This window comes from Scyliorhinus torazame, chromosome 16 (assembly GCF_047496885.1).
Source record: "Scyliorhinus torazame isolate Kashiwa2021f chromosome 16, sScyTor2.1, whole genome shotgun sequence".
Lineage (NCBI taxonomy): Eukaryota > Metazoa > Chordata > Chondrichthyes > Carcharhiniformes > Scyliorhinidae > Scyliorhinus > Scyliorhinus torazame.
This window is the reverse complement of record NC_092722.1, coordinates 189,879,668-189,898,909: the sequence shown is the minus strand read 5'-3', so window position 1 is coordinate 189,898,909 and position 19,242 is coordinate 189,879,668. Positions and strand designations below refer to the sequence as shown.

At 55.5% G+C, this 19,242-nt stretch overlaps 1 protein-coding gene across 1 annotated transcript in view; it reads right to left on the bottom strand.

The window, feature by feature from the left end:
* LOC140392321 (uncharacterized) overlaps positions 1-18,874 on the bottom strand; it is a 73,039-nt gene extending 54,165 nt beyond the window's left edge. The window contains exons 1-4 of the mRNA XM_072477636.1: positions 18,747-18,874; positions 6,133-6,556; positions 5,809-5,889; positions 5,463-5,604 (exon numbers count right to left, since the gene is read on the bottom strand). Of these exons, the coding sequence (XP_072333737.1) occupies positions 5,463-5,604; positions 5,809-5,889; positions 6,133-6,556; positions 18,747-18,874 (775 nt within the window). The remainder of the gene's footprint in view (positions 1-5,462; positions 5,605-5,808; positions 5,890-6,132; positions 6,557-18,746) is intronic.
* Between the last annotated feature and the right edge of the window lie 368 nt (positions 18,875-19,242).

Genomic DNA, 19,242 nt, shown 5'->3' with positions numbered 1-19,242 from the left:
ACGTCCGACACCACGTCCGACACCACGTCCGACACCACCTCTGACACCACGTCCGACACCACGTCCGACACCACGTCCGACACCACGTCCGACACCACCTCTGACACCACGTCCGACACCACGTCCGGCACCACGTCCGACTCCACGTCCGACACCACGTCCGACACCACGTCCGACACCACCTCTGACACCACGTCCGACACCACGTCCGACACCACGTCCGACACCACCTCTGACACCACGTCCGACACCACGTCCGACACCACGTCCGACACCACGTCCGACACCACCTCTGACACCACGTCCGACACCACGTCCGGCACCACGTCCGACTCCACGTCCGACACCACGTCCGACACCACGTCCGACACCACCTCTGACACCACGTCCGACACCACGTCCGACACCACGTCCGACACCACGTCCGACACCACCTCCGACACCACCTCCGACTCCACGTCCGACACCACGTCCGACTCCACGTCCGACACCACGTCCGACACCACGTCCGACATCACCTCCGACACCACGTCCGACACCACGTCCGACACCACGTCCGACACCACCTCTGACACCACGTCCGACACCACGTCCGACTCCACGTCCGACACCACGTCCGGCACCACGTCCGACACCACCTCTGACACCACGTCCGACACCACCTCCGACACCACCTCCGGCACCACCTCCGACACCACGTCCGACACCACGTCCGACACCACGTCCGACACCACCTCCGACACCACCTCTGACACCACGTCCGACACCACGTCCGACACCACGTCCGACACCACGTCCGACACCACCTCCGACACCACCTCTGACACCACGTCCGACACCACCTCCAACACCACCTCCGACACCACGTCCGACACCACCTCCAACACCACCTCCCACACCACCGACACAACCACCTCCGACACCACCTCCGACACCACGTCCGACACCACGTCCGACACAACCTCCGGCACCACCTCCGACACCACCTCCGACACCACGTCCGACACCACCTCCGGCACCACCTCCGACACCACCTCTGACACCACGTCCGACACCACGTCCGACACCACGTCCAACACTACGTCCGACACCACCTCCGACACCACGTCCGACACCACGTCCGACACAACCTCCGGCACCACCTCCGACACCAGCTCCAACACCACGTCCGACACCACCTCCGACACCACGTCCGACACCACCTCCGACACCACCTCCGACACCACCTCCGACACCACCTCCGACACCACGTCCGACACCACCTCCGGCACCACCTCCGACACCACCTCTGACACCACGTCCAACACTACGTCCGACACCACCTCCGACACCACGTCCGACACCACGTCCGACACAACCTCCGGCACCACCTCCGACACCAGCTCCAACACCACGTCCGACACCACGTCCGACACCACGTCCGACACCACGTCCGACACCACGTCCGACACCACGTCCGACACCACCTCCGACACCAGCTCCAACACCACGTCCGACACCACGTCCGACACCACGTCCGACACCACCTCAAACACCACGTCCGACACCACGTCCGACACCACGTCCGACACCACGTCCGACACCACCTCCGACACCAGCTCCAACACCACGTCCGACACCACGTCCGACACCACGTCCGACACCACGTCCGACACCACCTCAAACACCACGTCCGTCACCACGTCCGACACCACGTCCGACACCACGTCCGACACCACCTCCGACACCACGTTCGACACCACCTCAAACACCACGTCCGACACCACGTCCGACACCACGTCCGACACCACGTCCGACACCACGTCCGACACCACCTCCGACACCACCTCCGACACCACGTTCGACACCACCTCAAACACCACCTCCGACACCACCTCCGACACCACCTCCGACACCAGCTCCAACACCACGTCCGACACCACGTCCGACACCACGTCCGACACCACCTCCGACACCACGTTCGACACCACCTCAAACACCACGTCCGACACCACGTCCGACACCACGTTCGACACCACCTCAAACACCACGTCCGACACCACGTCCGACACCACCTCCGACACCACGTTCGACACCACCTCAAACACCACGTCCGACACCACGTCCGACACCACGTCCGACACCACCTCAAACACCACGTCCGACACCACGTCCGACACCACGTTCGACACCACCTGAAACACCACGTCCGACACCACGTCCGACACCACGTCCGACACCACCTCCGACACCACGTTCGACACCACGTCCGACACCACGTCCGACACTACGTCCGACACCACGTCCGACACCAAGTCCGACACCAGCTCCAACACCACGTCCGACACCACGTCCGACACCACGTCCGACACCACGTCCGACACCACGTCCGACAACACGTCCGACACCACGTTCGACACCACGTCCGACACCACCTCCAACACCACGTCCGACACCACCTCCAACACCACGTCCGACACCACCTCCGACACCACGTCCGACACCACGTCCGACACCACCTCCGACACCACGTCCGACACCACGTCCGACACCACGTCCGACACCACCTCCGACACCACGTCCGACACCACGTCCGACACCACCTCCGACACCACGTCCGACACCACGTCCGACACAACGTCCGACACCACGTCCGACACCACGTCCGACACCACGTCCGACACCACGTCCGACACCACGTCCGACACCACGTCCGACACCACCTCCGACACCACCTCCGACACCACGTCCGACACCACGTCCGACACCACCTCCGACACCACCTCCGACACCACCTCCGACACCACGTCCGACACCACGTCCGACACCACCTCCGACACAACGTCCGACACCACGTCCGACACCACGTCCGACACCACCTCCGACACCACGTCCGACACCACGTCCGACACCACCTCCGACACCACGTCCGACACAACGTTCGACACCACGTCCGACACCACGTTCGACACCACGTCCGACACCACGTCCGACACCACGTCCGACACCACGTCCGACACCACCTCCGACACCACCTCCGACACCACCTCCGACACCACCTCGGACACCACGTCCGACACCACCTCCGACACCACCTCCGACACCACCTCCGACACCACCTCCGACACAACGTCCGACACCACCTCCGACAACACATCCGACACCACCTCCGACACCACCTCCGACACCACGTCCGACACCACCTCCAACACCACGTCCGACACCACGTCCGACACCACGTCCGACACCACGTTCGACACCACGTCCGACACCAAGTCCGACACCACCTCCGACACCACCTCCGACACCACCTCTGACACCACGTCCGACACCACGTCCGACACCACCTCCAACACCACCTCCGACACCACCTCCGACACCACCTCCGACACCACGTCCGACACCACGTCCGACACCACGTCCGGCACCACGTCCGGCACCACGTCCGACACCACGTCCGACACCACGTCCGACACAACGTCCGACACCACGTCCGACACCACGTCCGACACCACATCCGACACCACCTCCGACACCACGTCCGGCACCACCTCCGACACCACCTCCGACACCACCTCCGGCACCACGTCCAACACCAAGTCCGACACCAAGTCCGACACCAAGTCCGGCACCTCCTCCGACACCAAGTCCGACACCACGTCCGACACCACCTCCAACACCACGTCCGACACCACGTCCGACACCACCTCCGACACCACCTCCGACACCACGTCCGACACCACCTCCGACACCACGTCCGGCACCACCTCCGACACCACCTCCGGCACCACGTCCAACACCAAGTCCGACACCAAGTCCGACACCAAGTCCGGCACCACCTCCGACACCAAGTCCGACACCACGTCCGACACCACCTCCAACACCACGTCCGACACCACGTCCGACACCACGTCCGACACCACCTCCGACACCACGTCCGACACCACGTCCGGCACCACCTCCGACACCACCTCCGACACCACGTCCGACACCACGTCCGACACCACGTCCGACACCACGTCCGACACCAAGTCCGGCACCACCTCCGACACCAAGTCCGACACCACGTCCGACACCACGTCCGACACCACGTCCGACACCAAGTCCGACACCACGTCCGACACCACCTCCAACACCACCTCCGACACCACGTCCGACACCACCTCCGACACCACGTCCGGCACCACGTCCGACACCAAGTCCGACACCAAGTCCGGCACCACCTCCGACACCAAGTCCGACACCACGTCTGACACCACCTCCAACACCACCTCCGACACCACGTCCGACACCACCTCCAACACCACCTCCGACACCACCTCCAACACCACCTCCGACACCACGTCCGACACCACGTCCAACACCACCTCCGACACCACGTCCGACACCACCTCCGACACCACCTCCGACACCACGTCCGACACCACCTCCGACACCACCTCCGACACCACCTCCGACACCACCTCCGACACCACCTCCGACACCACCTCCAACACCACGTCCGACACCACCTCCGACACCACCTCCGACACCACGTCCGACACCACCTCCGACACCACCTCCGACACCAAGTCCGACACCAAGTCCGACACCAAGTCCGACACCACCTCGAACACCAAGTCCGACACCAAGTCCGACACCAAGTCCGACACCACCTCCAACACCAAGTCCGACACCAAGTCCGACACCACCTCCGACACCACGTCCGACACCACCTCCGACACCACGTCCGACACCACCTCCGACACCACCTCCGACACCACCTCCAACACCAGCTCCGACACCACGTCCGACACCACCTCCGACACCACCTCCGACACCACGTCCGACACCACCTCCGACACCACCTCCGACACCACCTCCGACACCACGTCCGACACCACGTCCGACACCACCTCCGACACCACGTCCGACACCACGTCCGGCACCACCTCCGACACCACCTCCGACACCACGTCCGACACCACGTCCGACACCACGTCCGACACCACGTCCGACACCAAGTCCGGCACCACCTCCGACACCAAGTCCGACACCACGTCCGACACCACGTCCGACACCACGTCCGACACCAAGTCCGACACCACGTCCGACACCACCTCCAACACCACCTCCGACACCACGTCCGACACCACCTCCGACACCACGTCCGGCACCACGTCCGACACCAAGTCCGACACCAAGTCCGGCACCACCTCCGACACCAAGTCCGACACCACGTCTGACACCACCTCCAACACCACCTCCGACACCACGTCCGACACCACCTCCAACACCACCTCCGACACCACCTCCAACACCACCTCCGACACCACGTCCGACACCACGTCCAACACCACCTCCGACACCACGTCCGACACCACCTCCGACACCACCTCCGACACCACGTCCGACACCACCTCCGACACCACCTCCGACACCACCTCCGACACCACCTCCGACACCACCTCCGACACCACGTCCGACACCACCTCCGACACCACCTCCGACACCACGTCCGACACCACCTCCGACACCACCTCCGACACCAAGTCCGACACCAAGTCCGACACCAAGTCCGACACCACCTCGAACACCAAGTCCGACACCAAGTCCGACACCAAGTCCGACACCACCTCCAACACCAAGTCCGACACCAAGTCCGACACCACCTCCGACACCACGTCCGACACCACCTCCGACACCACGTCCGACACCACCTCCGACACCACCTCCGACACCACCTCCAACACCAGCTCCGACACCACGTCCGACACCACCTCCGACACCACCTCCGACACCACGTCCGACACCACCTCCGACACCACGTCCGACACCACCTCCAACACCAAGTCCGACACCAAGTCCGACACCAAGTCCGACACCACCTCCAACACCAAGTCCGACACCACGTCTGACACCACGTCCGACACCACCTCCGACACCACGTCTGACACCACCTCCAACACCAAGTCCGACACCACGTCTGACACCACGTCCGACACCACGTCCGACACCACCTCCGACACCACCTCCGACACCACCTCCAACACCACGTCCGACACCATCTCCGACACCACGTCCGACACCACGTCCGACACCACGTCCGACACCACGTCCGACACCACCTCCGACACCACGTCCGACACCACCTCCAACACCAAGTACGACACCAAGTCCGACACCAAGTCCGACACCACCTCCAACACCAAGTCCGACACCAAGTCCGACACCACCTCCGACACCACGTACGACACCACCTCCGACACCACCTCCGACACCACCTCCGACACCACCTCCAACACCAGCTCCGACACCACGTCCGACACCACCTCCGACACCACCTCCGACACCACGTCCGACACCACCTCCGACACCACGTCCGACACCACCTCCGACACCAAGTCCGACACCAAGTCCGACACCAAGTCCGACACCACCTCCAACACCAAGTCCGACACCAAGTCCGACACCAAGTCCGACACCACCTCCAACACCAAGTCCGACACCAAGTCCGACACCATGTCTGACACCACGTCCGACACCACCTCCGACACCACGTCTGACACCACCTCCAACACCAAGTCCGACACCACGTCTGACACCACATCCGACACCACGTCCGACACCACCTCCGACACCACCTCCGACACCACCTCCGACACCACGTCCGACACCACCTCCGACACCACCTCCAACACCACGTCCGACACCACCTCCAACACCACCTCCGACACCACCTCCAACACCACGTCCGACACCACGTCCGACACCAAGTCCGGCACCACCTCCGACACCAAGTCCGACACCACGTCCGACACCACGTCCGACACCACCTCCGACACCACCTCCGACACCACCTCCGACACCATGTCCGACACCACGTCCGACACCACCTCCGACACCACCTCCGACACCACCTCCGGCACCACGTCCGACACCACGTCCGACACCACCTCCGACACCACGTCCGACACCACCTCCGACACCACGTCCGACACAACCTCCGGCACCACGTCCGACACCACCTCCGACACCACCTCCGACACCACGTCCGACACCACCTCCGACACCACGTCCGACACCACCTCCGACACCACGTCCGACACAACCTCCGGCACCACGTCCGACACCACCTCCGACACCACCTCCGACACCACGTCCGACACCACCTCCGACACCACGTCTGACACCACCTCCGACAACACGTCCGACACCACCTCCGACACCACCTCCGACACCAAGTCCGACACCACGTCCGACACCACGTCCGACACCACCTCCGACACCACCTCCGACACCACCTCCGACACCACCTCCGACACCACCTCCGACACCACCTCCAACACCACGTCCGACACCACCTCCGACACCACCTCCGACACCACGTCCGACACCACCTCCGACACCAAGTCCGACACCAAGTCCGACACCAAGTCCGACACCACCTCCAACACCAAGTCCGACACCAAGTCCGACACCAAGTCCGACACCACCTCCAACACCAAGTCCGACACCACCTCCAACACCACCTCCGACACCACCTCCGACACCACCTCCAACACCACGTCCGACACCACCTCCGACACCACCTCCGACACCGCGTCCGACACCAAGTCCGACACCAAGTCCGGCACCACCTCCGACACCAAGTCCGACACCAAGTCCGACACCAAGTCCGACACCACCTCCAACACCACCTCCGACACCACCTCCAACACCACGTCCGACACCACCTCCGACACCACGTCCGACACCACGTCCGACACCACCTCCAACACCACCTCCGACACCACCTCCAACACCACCTCCAACACCACCTCCGACACCACCTCCGGCACCACCTCCGACACCACCTCCGGCATCACCTCCGACACCACCTCCGGCATCACCTCCGGCACCACCTCCGACACCACCTCCGGCATCACCTCCGACACCACCTCCGACACCAATTCCGACACCACCTCTGACACCACCTCTGACACCACCTCCGACACCACCAGAGGCGGTGCCTTCTCTCGCGGCGCTGCCGGCGCCTCTGATGGAGAGGATCCTTTGTAGAGTGGGGTCGGAGGAGGGTAGCACATCAGGCAACTAGGGGCGGCCCGGTGGATGAGGTGAAAGTGAAGTGGGAGGGGGAGTTGGGATTTAGACTGGATGATGAAGTGACGCCTTGTGGTGAACTCTACGTCTTCTTGTGCGTCGCACGGCCTGATCCAGCTGAAGGCAGTGCACAGGGCTCACCTGACCCAGGCTGACAATCTCAGGACTTCTTCCCAGGGATAGAGGACGGGTGCGAGCGGTATGCCCGGGTAGGGGGGTGGGGGGCAACCACACACACACACACATGTTCTGGTCACGTCTCAAACCGGTAAGCTTTCTGCTCTCTTTCCTTAGCACCACGTCAGCGATGATGAACATTGATATATTCTGGAGCCTTGCATTTTGGTGGCCGTTTTCGGGGTGTCGGACCCGCTGGGGCTGCAAACGGGGGTGAAGGCAGACGCGTCGCCTTCGCCTCATTGATTGCCTGGAGGCGGGTTCTGCTGGGGTGGGGGTCTCCTACTCCCCCCCCAGTGCCTCGGGAGGGTTGGGTGGCCTAATGGGATTCTTGTACCTGGAGGAGTACATCCTCAGGGCGTTGGTTGAGGGATTCTATGGGCTGGCAGCCATTCATTGCCCACTTTGCGAATTACCCATCGTCAGTTGTTAAGGGTGGGGGGTATCTTTCCTTTCTTTTGTGGGTGAGGTGCATGTGGGTGGTTGTGTTTTTGTTACATTGTTCTGGGTTATATCCTCTGTTTGTGATGTTGGCTTTGTTATAGAATTTATTGTAAATGGAAAGTCTTTAATAAAAACATTTTTAAAAAAGAGTATGAGCCTCGGTTGCAGCGCACTGCCCAACCACAAGGTGGTGCTTAGAGCACTTACATTTTGTTTAGCAATTGTGTGTGTGTGTGTGTGTGTGTGTGTGTGTGTGTGTGTGCGAGTGCCTCAGCTAATCTGCTGCTGTCGTCCCCTCTCGACCCGACCATTCCGATTCTCCCCTGACCCCGTCTCCCATCCTCCACCTCGCCAAACCTGAGGTCATCCAAAACTCTCCTACTCTGTCCAAAACTGTCCTAACTCTGACCAAGTCCCGCTCACATACAGAATAACAGAACTATCACAGGGCAGAAGGAGGCCATTCGGCCCATCGAGTCAGCACCGACCCTCTGAAAGATCATCCTACCTAGGCCCACTCCTCCACCGCGTCCCAGCAACCCCACCTAACCTTTTGGGCACTGAGGGCAGTTTAGCCTGGCCAATCCACCCAACCTGCACTTTGGACTGTGGGAGGAAACCGGACCACCCGGAGGAAACCCACGCAGACACGGGGAGGAAGTGCAAACTCCACACAGGCAGTCACCCAAGGCCGGAATCGAACCCGGGACCCTGGATCTGTGAGGCAGCTGTGCTAACCACTGTGCCTCCGTGCTGCCCCCTGTGCTGTCTGATCTATATTACCTTTTGCTCAAACAATGTCTTGGTTTCGATTTAGATTTTAGATTTAGATGTATTGTCGCATGTACCAAGGTACAGTGAAAAGTGTTGCTCCGTGTACAGTCCAGGCAGATCGTTCCTTACACGAAAAACATAGAACATACGATAAATACACAATGTAAATACATAGACACACACATCGGGTGAAAGCAGTGGGAGGTGTAGATAGAGTGAATGGATTTCAGGCGGGCTCACGTGATAGACTGGGCTGTGTTCACGACTCTCTGAAGTTTCTTGCAGTCCTGGGCCGAGCAGTTGCCATACCAGGCTGTGATGCAGCCTGATAGGATGCTTTCTATGGTGCATCTGTAAAATTTGGTCAGAGTCAATGTGGACATGCCGAATTTCCTTAATTTCCTGAGGAAGCATAGGCGCAGACAGGGGCGTGTACGACACTTTGCTTCCTGAAGTCGAAGACCAGCTCCTTGGTTTTGCTGACATTGAGGGAGAGATTGTTGTCGCTACACCACTCCACTAGTTTCTCTATCTCCTGTACTCTGACTCATTGTTGTTTGAGGTCTGACTCACTATGGTCGTGTCGCCAGCAAACTTGCAGATGGAGTTGGAGCCGAATTTTGCCACACAGTTGTGCGTGCGTAGGGAGTATAGTAGGGGGCTAAGTACACAGCCTTGCAGGGCCCCGGTATTGAGGACTATCATGGAGGAGGTGTTGTTGTTTATCTTTACTGATTGTGGTCTAGGGGTCAGGAAGTTGAGGACCGAACGGCAGAGGGAGGAGCCAAGTCCTAGGTTTTGGAGTTTGGATATGAGCTTGGCTGGGCCCCTTTTTTGTGATGCTGCTAGCTAGATGGTAAAATGGCTGTTTCAGGTAAGAGGCTGATCGTTTCGGACTGAGATGAGGAGAAACCTGTCCACTCAAAGGGTTTTCTACCCCAGAGGACTATGGTGCTCCATCGCTGAAACATTTAAGACAGATGTTTGGCGTCTCAGGAAATCAAGGGATACGAGGAGCAGGCAGGAAAGTGGAATTGGAACCCAAGATCAGCCATGACCGTATTGAATAGGAACATACAAAACAGGAGCAGAAGTAGGCCATTCGGCCCCTAATTTTAAAACAATGCCCCCTGGTTCTGGACTCACCCACACGAGGAAACATCCTTTCCGCGTCCACCTTGTCAAGACCATTCAGGATCTTATACACTTCAATCAAGTCACCCCCTCACTCTTCTAACCTCCACTGGAAACAAGCAAAGTCTGTCCAAAACTTTCTTCACAAGACAGCCTGCTCATTCCAGTTATCAATCCAGTAAACCTCCTCTGAACCACGTTCAATGCGTTTACATCCTTCCTTACATAAGGAGACTGAAACTCTATTAGCATTCGAGATGCATTCTCACTAATGCCCTGTAAAACTGAAGAATAGCATGCTTGCTTTTATGCTCAAATCCTCTTGTAATAAAGGATAGTATTCCATTAGCCTTCTTAATTACTGTTGTACCTGCAGTGATTCATACAGATTTTTGGTGTCTCAGGAAATCAAGGGATCCCTCGATCCCACTGCACCTCGGAATTCTGCCGTCGTCTCCATCTAAGTAATACTCTGCTTCTTTATTCTTCCTGCCAAAGTGAACAACTTCACATTTTCCCACATTACACTCCATCTGCCAGATTTTTGCCCATTCCCTTAGCCTATTTACATCTTCAAACTCCTTGAGCTGGCTTCTCCACTGTCGGGATTCTCCGTTGCGCCGGCAACGCACCCACGCCCGGGGATATCCTGACGGCGTGGGGCTGCCCACAATGGGAAACCCCATTGGCCAGCTGGCGGGATAGAGAATCCCTCCGCTGGCAGGAGCGTGCCGGACCAGAAAACTGGTGCGGCAGGATGGAGAATCCCACCCCTTATGTCTTCGTCACAACATACTTGCCTACTAATTTTTGTGTCGCCTGAAAATTTAGCCTTTGCTTCCCTCATCCATGGCATTGATGTAAATTGTGAAAAGTTGATGCTGCAGCACAGATCCCTGCGGGAGTCCATTCTGTCACATTCTGCCAATCAGGCAAAGCCCCATTTATGCATACTCTCTGTTCCAGCCAGCCAATCTGCTATCCATGCTAATATGTTACCTCTGCACCATGAGCTTTTATTTTCCACAAGAAGCTCTGATATGGCACCTTAAGAAATGCCTGCTGGAAATCCAAGTACAGTATGTCTACAGGCTCCCCTTTATCCACAGCACGTGTTACTCCTTCAGAGAACTCCAATAAATCGGCTAAACAATTTCACAAACCATGCTGACTCTCCCCAATTGCCTTGGGTGTTCTAAGTGCCCAGCTATCAACTTTTTAATGATTGATTCGAACACCTTCCCCACAACAGACGTCAGGGGAATAGTTTTCTGCCTCCCTCCCTTCCTGAACACAGGGGTTATCTTTGTTACTTTCCAGTCTGATGGAACCTTTTCAGATTGGCCGAGCTGGCTTGCTGGGCAGTGTGGTCTACCTCTGATCCTATTGCTTGTGTGTTATTGTGACACACCTTGGAATGTTTTGTTATGTCAGAGCTCTATATAACTAAATGTAGGTGTTGTTGGTATTACTTCAACACCTCAAATCTATAAACTTAAGCAGATTTGCAAAAGACACGGCGAGAAAAAAACTATGACAATTTTAACAAATAAAAGATTCCCCCTTCTTTGATTGTAATCAAGGTGATGCACGATCAATGACCACTAAAGCGAGGTTGTAGTCCAACTGAAGGCTTTAATAAGCTAGTTGTTTCCCCCAGCAGCTCAGGCACAGAATGAAGGCTGCTGGGGCGGCACGGGCTCTTATACCCTGCCTAGCAGGGCGGAGCTACCACACCTCCTAACTAATAGAAAGCATAGTTTCCACCAATGGTGCTCCAGCCTATCAGGTACCGTATTACCTATAATACCACACAAGGGATCTTTTCTGAATGTCTAGATTATCTCCCGAATGAAAAATTTCTCTCCCCAAAGGAGTGATTGCTTCCCGCCCTCTCCCCTTCGCCAATGTATGGAATTTCGCCCTTAAATGTTACTTTGACAGCACCTTCCAAAACGGTGACCTCTAACCTCTAGAAGGACAACGGCACATGGGAACAGCGGAATCTCCAAGTTCAGCTTCAAACCACACACCATCCTGACGTGGAACTGTAGAACTGTTCCTTCATTGTTGTTGAGCCAAAATCTTAGAACTTGCTCCCTAACAGCAGTGTCGGATGTTGTGTTCTGCTTTTTCATGTAGCATAAGCTGCTTCCTTGATGTACACTCTGACAAAGGAAGGTTCAGACTTGGAGATAGCTTTAACACATTTATTGAACCGTTAACAATTCTCCTACTTGGGTTCGACTCTCCTGCTAATCTCACCAAAGTAACTCAATCTAACTAACCAGTCTGCTCTAAGCCATGCGGTGAGTGTGATGCTTCCTGATCTGCCCCTGTCTCTCTGAGTGTCGCCTATGAAAAGAGAAAGAGCATGTGTGCCCTGTCCTTTTATATGGGTAGCCCCCTTGTGGTAGTGTCACCTCTGGGAGTCTTGACTGCCCATTGGTCGTGTCCTAGTTTACTGACCTATTGGTTGAATGTCTGTGTGTCATGATGTCTCTGGTGCTCCCTCTAGTGTTTATTTAGTCCCAGTGTATTTCCATTAACCCCTTGTGTATTTACAGTGATGCATATCACCACATGGGTATGTAGGAGAGTCTGAAAGAGGTGGAGAGGTTTGAGGAGGAAATTCCAGAGCTTCACGGGTCTAAGTCGCTGGAGTTAGACCAATGGTGGGGTGATGAATGTCGGGGATGGGCCTGAGGTCAGAATTGGAGGAAGCAGAAATCACGGGGGTTTGTGGGGCAGCTGGGATAGAGGGGTGGGGTACTGCGATGGAGGGTTTTGAATTAAATAATAAGAATTTTCAACTGGGTCATTTAAGAGCTTATGGGGTTAAGAAGCAAAGGGCTTAGAGCAGAGCTGGCTCTAAAAACTATAACAGCATTCCACAAGCACAAGCAGATGTTGGCAGCAGGCAGCATAGTTCAGCATGCAAGTAATCCCCAGCACTGTGCTCAGTGAGCCCCAGTCAGATGCAGTGTGACATTCGCAAAAAGGGGCTGGTTATTTAAAGTCAGAGAGATTCCGAGAAGCATCTCTGCCTTTGACATTCTTCGACTTTGAAGCAGCACAGCGCTGTCGTAACAACCCCTCAGGCTGATGTTTTGGCACACTAACTTGGGCCTCATTTTGCTCTTTTTTATTTAACCTGACATGACCTCAAGAAGTTCCAAAATGCACTTCACAGACAGTGTGGGGGTAGTGTAGTCACTGTTGTAATGCAGGAAGCGTGGCAGCTAATCTGTGCACAGCAAGCTCCCACAGTAGACCAGTAAAACAACAGCCCGATAATCCATCTTTTTCGTGACGTTGATTGGGGGGGGGGCACGGCGGCGCAGTGGTTAGCACTGCTGCCTCACGGCGCTGTGGATCTGGGTTCGATCCCCCGGCCCCGGGTCAATGTCCGTGTGGAATTTGCGCATTCTCCCCGTGTCTGCGTGAATCTCGCCCGAACAACCCAAAGATGTGCGGGGTAGGTGGATTGGCCACGGTAAACTGTCCCTTACTTGGAATTTTTTAAAAAAGTGATGTCGATTGAGGGATAAATATTGGCCAGAACACTGTGGACATCTCAAAAAAAAACCCACCTGATCTTCCTCAATCTACCCTGCAACTTCTGTAGACAATTGTAATGTTGCCCCATACAGCCTTTCTGGCTGTGATTGGCGGACGGGGATGCAGATCAGAGCTAAAACCTAGGTTGTTGCATGGTTAGGCTGTGCAATGACTAACCCAGCCACTAGGGGAGCTTCCATATAGAATGGTAAAGGTAGGCCCGTGTCGAGGGTTAGTGGCGGTGTGTGTTACAGTTCACTCAGTCCAGGTTGTTGTCGCAACATCCACTTTTACATACATGTTGTAGTCTGGAACTATGGATAGTGATGTTGGAGGCTCCAACACTTGGCTGACCAGAAATCCCCCAATATTGCCGCTTGCCGTTGATGTGTGTTGGGAGGGTTTGTAGGTTGATAGTCAATCCGTTTGGTTGCATTATGAACACACCTTCCTTGGCCATGAGGGTTTTGGGGTGGGAGTTGGACCTGGAGATTCTGGCTGAGGGGCACAGACACTACCCACCATGCCACAAGACCTGTTTGTCAAGTTCTAGGAGCGTACAATGTTTGAATAGTTAATAGAACAAAGAAAATTACAGCACAGGAACAGGCCCTTCGGCCCTCCCAGCCTGCGCCGATCCAGATCCTTTATCCAGATCCTATTTTCCAAGGATCTACTTCCCTCTGTTCCCCGCCCGTTCATATATCTGTCTAGATGCCTCTTAAGTGATACTATCATGCCCGCCTCTACCACCTCCGCTGGCAAAGCGTTCCAGGCACCCACCACCCTCTGCGTAAAAAACTTTCCACGCACATCTCCCTTAAATTTTCCCCCTCTCACCTTGAAATTGCGACCCCTTGTAATTGACACCCCCACTCTTGGAAAAAGCTTGTTGCTATCCACCCTGTCCGTACCTCTCATCATTTTGTAGACCTCAATCAGGTCCCCCCTCGACCTCCGTCTTGCCAACGAAAACAATCCTAATCTACTCAACCTTTCTTCATAGCTAGCACCCTCCATACCAGGCAACATCCTGGTGAACCTCCTCTGCACCCTCTCTAAAGCATACACATCCTTCTGGTACTGTGGCGACCAGAACTGCACGCAGTATTCCAAATGTGGCCTAACCAAAGTCCTATACAACTGTAACATGTAATGGTTAAGATTCAGTGATACTCCGATGTAACAATCTCAGATAACCCTGGTTTATTATCTAAACTGATTGCTCAGATTGTGCCTGCTGTCTCAGTCGTTGGTTTCTGCAGAATTGGGAACTGTTATATAATTGACTGTAAACACGCACACCCCTACAGGTGCTGTTCTGCACTCTGACACTCACTGTCGTTGGATCAGTTGCAAGAGAGAAATTTCGATCAAAAACAATTAGATAACAAGTCTCGTGTAATAAACCAGGTGTTTCATGAGTGATTATCAATCAAAGTTTGACACCTAGCCACAGGTGACGTGTTTGGTCAAATAGGTTTAAGGAGTATCTTGAAGCAGGACAGAGGGACAAAGGGGCAGCGAGGAAGAAGGGCATTTCCGAGTTTAGGCCGAGGGAATAACAAGTCTGTGCTAATAGGATGGACAGACACCCTCTCTGAAGTGGAAATCGAAGGCGACAACCAGAAAAGTGAAAGAGGCAGAAGGAGATGGAGACAAAGACAGCGGGAGGTAGACAGAGACAATGAGGGAGGGAAAATAATAGAGATAGCAAGACAGAGGGCGGACTTTCCGGCCCATTCCGCAGCTTTAAAAAAAAAAATTTTTTTTAATTCTCCTCCTTTTTCACATTTTCTCCCAGATTTACACCCACCAACAATAAACAATAATCAGTAACAAATATGTCAATCCCCATATCAATAACAACGATCCCATCCTCCCACCAAACCCCAGACATTGGCCCGCATGTTCACACAAACAAATGACAAAAAGGAATCAGGAATCACCCAGAGTCACCATTAACACCCATCGCCCCCTCCCCCCAACCCTCCCAACCAACCCTCCCAACTAATGTTCGATGTTATCCAGTTCTTGAAAGTGCATAATGAATAACGCCCATGAATTGTAGAACCCGTCCAGCCTTCCCCTCAGTTCAAACTTAACCTTCTCAAGAGTCAAGAATTCCAGCAGGTCCCCCCGCCACGCCAGGGCACAGGGTGGAGAGGTTGCTCTCCGACCTATCAGGATCCGCCTTCGGGCGATCAACGAGGCGAAGGCTACAACATCTGCCTCCGCACCGTTTCCAACCCTGGCTGGTCCGACACCCCGAATATGGCCTCCCGAGGGCCCGGGTCCAGTTTCACGTGCACCTCTTTAACAATTACCCTAAAAACCTCCTTCCAGTAATCCTCTAGCTTTGGACAGGACCAAAACATATGAACGTGATCACTGCCCCCCCCGCAACGTTCACACACATCTTCTACTCCTTCAAAGAATCGGCTCATCCTCACCCTCGTGAGGTGTGCTCTGTATACCACCTTCAGCTGTATTAGCCCCAACCTCGCACACGAGGTGGAGGCATTAACTCTCCGGAGCACCTCACACCAGAACCCCTCCTCCATATCCTCTCCCAACTCTTCCTCCCACTTTGCTTTGATCCCTTCCAGTGGTGCCTTCTCCTCTTCCAAAATAGCTCCGTACACCGCTGACACTACCCCCTTCTCCAGTCCCCCTGTCGTCAGCACCTCCTCCAGTAATGTGGAGGCCGGCTCCTCCGGGAAGCTCTGTATCTCCTTTCTGGCAAAATCTCAAACCTGCATGTATCTAAACATTTCCCCCTGCTCCAGCCCATACTTCGCTTCCAGCTCCCTCAATCCTGCAAACCGACCCCGAAGAAACAAATCTTTTAGCGTCTTAATCCCCTTATCCTCCCATTTCCGAAAATTTCCATCCCACCTCCCTGGCTCAAACTGTGGTTCCCCCGAATCGGCATTTCCCTTGACCCCGCCCCCAACCCGAAGTGTTGGCAAAACTGCCTCCAAATTCTCAATGAAGCTATGATTACCGGACTCCCTGAGTATTTCCCCGGAGCTATCGGGAGCGCCGTTGTTGCTAGTGCCTTCAATCCCGACCCCCTGCACAAACTCTCCTCCATTCTGACCCACTGGGAATCAACCCCTCTGACCCAGCTCCGCACCTTCTCCACATTCGCCGCCCAGTAGTAATACATCAGGTTCAGAAGACCCAAATCCCCTGCCTGCCTTCCCCTCTGTAGCAGCACCTTTCTAACTCTGGCCACCTTCCCTCCCCATATGAACGAAGTAATCCTTCCCAAAATCTCTCTGAAAAAAGCCTTTGGTAGGAAAATCGGCAGGCATTGAAAAATAAACAGAAATCGCGGCAACACGTTTATTTTAACTGCCTGTACCCGACCCGCCAGTGACAGAGGGAGACCATCCCACCTTGCCAGATCAGCTTTCACTCTCCCCACCAAACTAGAAATGTTGTACCTGCGGAGCCCCCCCCCCCCCCCCCCACTCCCAGGCAACCTGCACCCCCAGGTACCTAAAGTGAGTCCCTGCCCTACGGAATGGTAGCCCCCCCACCCCCCGCCGAGTCACCACAAAATACTCACTCTTGTCTAGATTTAGTTTGTACTTCGAGAAATACCCAAACACTCGAAGCAGCTCCAATACTCCCCCTATCGACACACTCGGTTCCGACACGTATAACAGCAAGTCATCGGCATATAAGGACACCCGATGCTGTTCCGCAGCTTAACACCCCCCGCAGTGGGTTCCCCGACAGGGGGACATGTGAGTAATCCTTCCCAGTGATCCTGGTGTGGCATCAAAAAACCCTACCGGTGCGTAGAATACCCCGAGTCATACCTCCCAGTGTCGTGCCCCCCAGAGGCCACAACCCAAAACCTCTTGCTCAGAAATTTGAAGGGAGATAAATCAGACCAAGCAGAAATGGAAGATACAAAAGTTGCAAAATGCACGAATACCTTCTGGAGTGTGGATATTGTTTTATAATAATCTTTCTTATTGTCACAGCTAGGCTTACATTAACACTACAGTGAAGTTACTGTGAAAATCATAGTCAATGGCCACAAAACCTATTTTAAGTCGGCCATGGGTGTCCATTTTTTCCACGTGGCTGAAGCCCGAATTTCTCCAACCATCTCTGACTCGACCTCATGATCCAGGGGGCACCCTATTCAAGGGGCAAGGGCAGATGACAGGGAGGCTTTGATGGAATGGGAGAGAACTTACCGACACTCCCTACTCTCAATCACGATTGCTCTTTAGTAAGCAGAGGAGGTGGTACAGCTTCGCAGCTTCTTTATCCACTCAGGGCAGCTTGCGCTGGCCTCCACAGAGGAATATCCACAGCTGCAGCCGCAGGAACACATCTTGGAACTTGTGTAAGTTGCTATTTGAGGAGAAGGTGGAAGAAGAAGGAGACCTGACCCTAGGTAACATCCGACTCCATTCCAGAGGGTGCCGTGACAGCTGAAATGCCGATACCCAGTGTACAGCAAACGCACACTGACGGGAGCAGAGTGTGCTTGGCTCAACCGACCATAAGCCGAAGGCAACCCCCACACAGTGTTGACAGAAGTATCATTAACTCCACTTGAGAATAACCTGAATTCTTCCGGTGGTCCATCAGGTTCATTCTTCAACGTGACCTCGTGATTGCTCAGCTCTGCATCCTGGCCACAGGAACCATTGGCTGTTCCAAAGTAACAGATACGTTTGCCAGACATCGACATTGCTGAATCAGAGAATGGCGGAGCCAATACCGCTGTACAAACCTTAACAGAAGCTGACCAGGTCTCATTCCTTCAAGGAAGAGCAGCCAGCAGCAAGATCTCTAAAAGGGGTGCTGAGGAGAAGAACAAAAAGAGAATTCTATTTCCGATTTCCAGCATCCCCAGTATTTTGTTTTTACTCAAGGGAAAGGCAATCAGCGGCATTCTCCGTTCCTGAGACTCAGTGTTGACGCCGAGGCAGGATTCGTGGTCTTTCACTACACCTGGACCGATTCCGCTACTATTGAGGAGTTAGCACCGGCTCCACGTGGAACACAATCGATTCCAATGAGAAACGGTGCGGGATTCGCCGGGTCCGTGATTGACAC